The sequence below is a fragment of the Vombatus ursinus genome, unplaced genomic scaffold (assembly GCF_900497805.2).
Source record: "Vombatus ursinus unplaced genomic scaffold, bare-nosed wombat genome assembly UNPS02014786.1, whole genome shotgun sequence".
In the NCBI taxonomy this organism is placed as follows: Eukaryota; Metazoa; Chordata; class Mammalia; order Diprotodontia; family Vombatidae; genus Vombatus; species Vombatus ursinus.
Window position 1 is genome coordinate 52,122,665 of NW_020954564.1, and position 6,798 is coordinate 52,129,462.

General features: G+C 44.6%; 1 protein-coding gene across 1 annotated transcript; it reads left to right on the forward strand.

The window, feature by feature from the left end:
* Positions 1-1,133: 1,133 nt before the first annotated feature.
* LOC114046928 (androgen-binding protein homolog) lies at positions 1,134-5,138 on the forward strand. Its single transcript, XM_027867560.1, has 3 exons — positions 1,134-1,212; positions 4,013-4,194; positions 4,914-5,138. The coding sequence occupies exons 1-3, from the start codon at positions 1,152-1,154 to the stop codon at positions 4,968-4,970; spliced, it is 300 nt and encodes a 99-aa protein (XP_027723361.1). The 5' UTR covers positions 1,134-1,151; the 3' UTR covers positions 4,971-5,138.
* Positions 5,139-6,798: the final 1,660 nt, after the last annotated feature.

The window sequence follows — 6,798 nt, forward strand, 5'->3', positions numbered from 1 at the left end:
AAGGAAATAGCATTTATGTAACACCTACAATGTGCCAGGCACTGTGCTAAGACTTTTTACAAATATTGTCTCATTTGTCTAGCAGAGAGAAGTTATGTGGGTTGCCCAGAGTCACACAACTAGGAAATATCTGAGATATGATTTGAATTCAAATCATCCTGATTCCAGACCCAGTGGTCTATCCACTATGCAACCAGCCACCTCTAGGGAGTAGGAAAAGAAGAAGTGTCACCAGGACTATGGGGCAATAAACAGAAAGGTGATAAGCATATATTATAGCTGGAACCTAAATTATCTAGGGATCTGACAACCTGTTGGCCTAGAAACCCTATAATACTATGTCTACCTAGCTCAGAGCCAGTGGAAGATTGAAAGTTACCCAGTGATTTCAGGCAATGAAGATGGGAAGCATAAGGGTAATTTGGGCTGAAGCAAACTTTGGGGATGAATTATTCAGAATCTCAGAGGTGTCAAATATACTCAAAGGCAACACTCCTGAGCATAGGCTAAACCAGATTAAAATATAATTGGTAAATGTTTAGCAAAACAAATAAAATCACAATAAAATGCAGGTATTGTTAATTTATGGTTTTCTAGGTTTCTATTTGAGTTTGACACCATTGATGCAGATCATGATAGATGTGGAGATTTAGCCTAACATTGCGCCTCACTGACTCCCTGAGAAAGAGTCCTAGGTGAGGTTAGCTTGGGAGAGGTGAAAAAGATGGGGTAGACAGGTTAGGACCTGGATACACCAGCCTCTAGGTGTCTGACCAGGCCCAGATTCCCTGGTGGCAAGGAGGAATGAAGCTAGGCACACCTGCCTAGGTCCAAAAGGCCTGAGTCTTGCTGACTACCAAGGATTTGTCTCATTCTTGATTATATGTTCATTGATAGGACATTGGCACCAAACTTTGAAATTGGACAGCAAATGCTAACTTGGAACTAGGTAGAACCACAGAAAAGGAGAAACCTTTTTTCCTTCCCTCTCTTCTCCCTTCTCCACAGTCAGCCCCGCCCTCCCTCTGCAGTCCTCCTTTGGTAGGGCTGTGCAAGACAAGGAAGGATGAAGGGAGGAGCAAATCTCATATAAACTGATTGCAATCCAAGGTGAGCTCAAGTCTTCAGCTGAAGGGTTAGAGGGAGGTACCATGAAGATTACAGTTGCCACCTTTTCCCTGCTGCTGGTCCTGGCCCTGTGCAGCCAGTATGGTGAGACCTCTGGGATGAGGGGGAGGGTTACCCCAAGCTCTCTCTCTCTCTCTCTCTCTCTCTCTCTCACACACACACACACAAACGCCTGACTTCCAGACCCTCCTTGAAAGTCCTTGAGGAATTCCAAGAAGCCCCACTAAGCCTCCATCCCACTCAGAAAAAAAAAAATTGTATAGTTAGCAACTCTTTTAAAAAGTATAAAACTCTCGGTAAGGGTAATACTTTGAGCCCTCATCATCTCTTCACACCTTTGTATAAGTGATCTTTTTTTGTGGTGGTTGAGGAAAGGATCTGAGGATCATAGATTTAAAACTTGAAGGGGCCTCAGAGATCATCTAGCACAACCCCAAGAGAGGCGAAACACCTTGCCAGAAGTCACATCGGCAATGCTGCTTCTCATTGAGGTCATCTGACTCCAAATCCAATGCTATTTCCATTAAAGCAGCTGCTCTGGGTCAGAGATAGTTTCTTGGTGAGAAGAGACAGAATAGGAGGTTCTGAGCAGCTGGGGAAGCCCGAGGGTGCTGTGCATCTATGGGACTAAAGTTAGCTGAGGACCACGGGAGGGGTCAACAAAGAATGCTAATTCAATCATTTTGTCTCAGGATAATCCAGGGATGTGGTGAGGCATGAAGGGCAGAAGGTGCATCTATGTCTGTACCTTATATCTGCCTTTGAGAATGCTTAGATCTCCATCCCCTTCTTCCATCCCAGTTGTTGTTGTTCAGTCATGTCCAACTTTCCATGACCCCATTTGGGGTTTTTCTTGGCAAAGATGCTGGAGTTTGTCATTTCCTTCTCCATCTCATTTTACAGATGAGAAAACTGAGGCAAAGTGACTTGTCTGGGTCACACATCCAGTAAGTGCCTGAAGCTGGATTTGAACTCATGAAGAAGAGTCTTCCTGATTCCAGGCCCAGCACTATATCCACTGTGCCAGTCCCTCCATCAGTGGATTCTATCATAGGAAGGTTCCCCTGGAGGACACCTTCATTTTACCTGAAAGTGTGACATAAATGACAAACTAGAAGGGAAAGGAAAGGAAGGGAATTTTTGTCACAGGATCATAGATCTAGAATTGGAAGGAATCTTAGAGGCCTTTTCATCTACCACTTCATTTTACAGATGAGGAAACTGAGGCCCAGAACAGTTAGATAACTTGCCAAAAGTCATAGAGGTAATAAGTAGTAGAACTCGGATTTGAATTCAGGTCTTCTGATTCCAGAGCTAGAGCTCTTTCCACTGCCTCTCACCTCACCCTAAAGATCAGTCAATCAACACACATTCATTAAGCATTTACTGTGGACCAGACACTGCTGGACATACAAGCACAGAATTGAGATAGTCCCTGCCTTCATTCTAAGTCTCTGCTTACATTCTATTTTTTCCTCTCTTCTTTCTTGGGGCAGGGGGGAGACAATATGTACATATACAAGGATATACAAGGTATGAACAAAATAAGTAACAAGTACAGTACAAAGATTGATATTAAGATATTACAAAAGTAACAAGTGCCAGGATATAGAGATGTAAGGTCAAGAAGAAGAACAGTCTGACTGGGCGTTGGAGTGCAAGAAAGGGAAGAACGATTGGAAAGAGAGGTTGAGGCCAGCTTATAAAGGACTTTAAAAGTCAAATGAATTTATAATTGATCCTAAAAGCAATAGGGGGGCCACTGTGGTTTGTTGAGTAATAGATGCTTATTGCCTGACTGAGTAGAAAAGTGACACGATAGCTGCCATGCATTAGGAAAATCAATTTATTAGCTATATGGAGGATAGATTGAAATGGGGAGAGACTTGAAGCTGGGAGACCAAGTAGGAGCCCATTGCAATAGTCCAAAAAAGAGGTCATGAGGCTTGAATCAAGGTGACAAATGTATGAATTGAGAAAATGGCTCAGATGCAACGGATGTTGGGAGTGGAAACAACAAGATTTAGAAACTAATTGAATATTTGGAGTGAGTGAGAACAAGTCATCAAGGACAATGATGAAGTCACAAATCTAAGTGACCAAAGGGATAGTGCTATTCTCAACATAAATAGGGAAGTTTGGAAGATCAGGAGGGGTGGGGGGCAGCGAGAGAAAAGTGTTTGGAGATGTTAAGTTTGAAATGCAGCCAGTTGGACATTTCTAGTAGTCAGTTGGAGATCTGTAACAGAAGCTCGAGAGAAATTAGGGTTAGAGAGATAGATTTGGGAGTTATCTGCATAGATTCATCTGCATGTGGAACCCATGGAAGTAGATGAGATCATCGAGTGAGAGACCATAAAGAGAAAAGAAAAGAGGGTCGAGGACAAATTCAGGTAGTGAGCATGATATGGATGATGAACCGGCAAAGGAGAGAGAGAAGGAGCAGTCAGAAAGATAGGAGGATAACCAAGAGAGACCCATGTCATGCAAATTCAGAGAGGACAGAATATCCAGAGAGAATAAGTGAGAGCGTGCTAAATGCTCCAGAGAGGGCAAGATAGAGACCAAAGGATCTTGCAATTTGAGAGATCACTGGTGACCTTGCAGAGAGGACTTTCAGTTGAGTGATGAGTCTGGAAGCCAGGTTCACATTCAAGTCTTCTGACTCCAATCCCATTTCACTACTATATGAAAGGTTTTTGGGGACATACAGACAATCCAAATGAAAAGGAGTCTCTGGGTAAAGAATCACAGCTCCGTGGGTAGGATCAAGGGGTTGTGGACATACGAAAGACCTCCTGTGGCCCCCTGATCCTCAGACCACTTCTGAGGATGGGTTTCCAGTTACATCCTAACCGTGGATGCTTCCTGTTTGTGTTTATAGCTGAAGGCTGCCTTGGATTTTATACCACTTTCGCTGTCCTGGCCTCAAGGAGTCCTGAGCTGCTAGAACTGGACCTCTTAAAATATAACCCTACTACAGCTGAGATTCAAGCCTTCAAAAAGATACAGGAGTGTTATCAAGAAAGTCCCTTGAAATCAACATTCCTGGATGCATCATTCCTGGTAAGAAAAGTTCCCTTCCTTCCCCTCAGCTCCGAGTGGCCAGACTTCCTTCAGTGCCACACTCCCACCCTGACACAATTGACATATGTCACGCATGCACAATGACCTGCATAGGGCATGTGTCTTCTAAGGAAGTATAGGATTTGCCTCAAATGGAGACAACAAAAAGCAGAGACAACAGAGATAAAGGGAATCAGCCACGGCCCCTCCTACAGGTTTCCAGGGCTTATTGGCCTCTTCTTTCCTCCTTGACCCTGTCCATCCCAGCCCACCAACCTCCACCCCCTCACCCTGAGATCTCTGGGATTCATCCCAGCAATGATCTTGGAGGCCTAGAAAAAGAAGCAGCCACAGTTGGGGCTGAGAGGAGGGGGACGGGGGAGGCCAGACTCCAGACTAAACACCATTCATGTGGTTACAAGGAAATTCCACCGCAAAGAGAATCCCAGGAACCTTGTCCCTACCCACCATCAGCCCTGTCACATAAGGCTTCACCCCCACATAAACAAGATCTTAACCCAGAAGCCATATTCTCCCCACCCCTAGTCCAGATGGTAAGGGGTAAGTCCTATTCCCTTCTACACTCCAACCTGCAGCCCAGAGGGCAGAACATTTTCACAGGGTTCACATTTGGGGGATAAGCTGGGGGTGGGGCATAGCACCATTCTCAAAGCCCCTCCTTGACTCTGGTTTATATCCTATCTTTTCTCTCTCCCCAGATAAGCATCAGCCTAAGTCAGGAATGCTTGGAAAGCCTAAAAACACCCTTCTTTTAGCATGAATAATGAACCCCTGGGTTTCCTCTGGACAACATACCCAGTTACTGCCAATTCTGCTCACCTCATACCTACTCTGGATCCAGCTCAGCTCCTGTAGAGATCCTAGGCCACAAGACACTACCCAGCAGGGATGATCATAGACGCTGATGATTCTAATAAAGCAAATGCACCTCAAATCTATTTGTGACTGTGTAATTGCATGAGGTATTGAGTATATGAAGTGTGTGCTACTGCATGACTGTGGGAAGGTTTGGGAAATACTGGAATTGGAGTTCAAGCCCCAGACTAGAGTACAGGCCCCAGCTTTTCTCCTTACTAATTATGTGACCTTAGCCAAATTATTCTCATCCTCAATTTTCCCATTTGCAAAAAGGGTATAATCAGATAATCTCTAAGGTTTATAAACCCAGCTTATAAAATTCTGTGATTATGCATCTATTGTAATTGTGTGTTGTGGTGCAATTGTGCTTAACTATAATTGTGTGTCATTTTGTATGACTATAATTATGGCATACTATTGAGTAGGCTACATCACACTGTACAACTTTCTGGATATTACTGGATGTGATTGTGTATCACTGAGATGTGACTCAGAGTGTCTCTGCATGTCATTATGAGTCACCTTGTGTAATACTCACTATCACATTTCCATGGACCAAGGCCCATTTTGTGAGAACTAACCAGGCTCTTATACATACGCACTACCCCACCCTTCATCTTTTTCCTCCCATCTAACTCCTCTCCTGCAGGACAATTCTGAGTACCACATACTCCAATCGCAGCCTCCGGAGGGTGCCAAAGCTCTTTCCCTCCTGATGCATGAGCAGAGCTCGGCCTGAACCCTTTTCAGGAGAGTAACACAAGGACCAAAGACACAAAACCCAACTCCAGGTTCATCTCCCTCTGAGGCTCCTTTTTCAGTCCTAAAGACCTCTGTCTAGGTCCCAACACAGTCTCACTTAGCTCCTCTCGAAGTTCTATTTCCACCATCTCCTCATCCTAGCTCCTACCCTAGTCCTCCCTAGACCTCTTTTTTAAGGTGTTTCTCATTTCCCTTCTCTATCTGTCTGTCTTCCTCCCTCATGCCTCTCTCCCCCCCATGTCTATATTCCTGTGTCCCTGCTCTTTTACTATCTCTCTTTCTCCCCTTCATTTCCAGTTCCTTCAAATCTCCTTCCATCTCTCACTTCCTTCATTCCCCCAATCCCAAGAAGACCTTGCCTAGAGACCCACCTTCACCCACACCCAATCACCCAGCTCCTCGACCCCACTAGAGTTTCAGGGCTGTCCTGGTTTCCCCAGACAATGACTGCTCCCTTCCAAAATGCTTGTCCTCTTTAAGTCAGTGTCATACTGACCCATTCTGTCTTAGCCCTTGCTCCCTTTTTCAACCCCTGGATACTTGCTTATCCTTTCTATAAGGGCATAGTGGGAACTGGTCATGAAAGTTTAAGTTTAAATCATCCTCAATCCATCTGCCTCTGAAGTCCATTAGCACCCACAGCCCCAGTGAATGAGAAGTCATAGACACCAAGCAACCAACCCAGAGGCAGATAGATAGACCCATAGATGTCACAGCCACAGCCAGGGACAATGGGGACCAATAACCCAGATAAAACCATGGGATAGGATAGAGACCAGGGTCTGAACATAATGGCAGGGCCAAGCTTGGTTAAACTAGGACCAGGAGCTAGAGACATAGGCTATAAGGTCAAGACCAATAAGTTGGGCATGAAGGATAGGCAAAACAGAGGTACAGTCATAGAATCTCAAAGCTAGAAGGAACTTCAAAGTCCAATTGCCTATCTGATGTAAGAATCCTCTT

What these genes read in the sequence shown, in the direction of transcription:
- LOC114046928 (XM_027867560.1), top strand. Translation starts at nt 1,152, where the DNA reads ATGAAGATTACAGTTGCCACCTTTTCCCTGCTGCTGGTCCTGGCCCTG. An exon ending in GGCCCTGTGCAGCCAGTATG is followed by an intron (nt 1,213 to 4,012) that starts GTGAGACCTCTG and finishes TTGTGTTTATAG; the next exon opens with CTGAAGGCTGCCTTGGATTT. An exon ending in TCCTGGATGCATCATTCCTG is followed by an intron (nt 4,195 to 4,913) that starts GTAAGAAAAGTT and finishes CTCTCTCCCCAG; the next exon opens with ATAAGCATCAGCCTAAGTCA.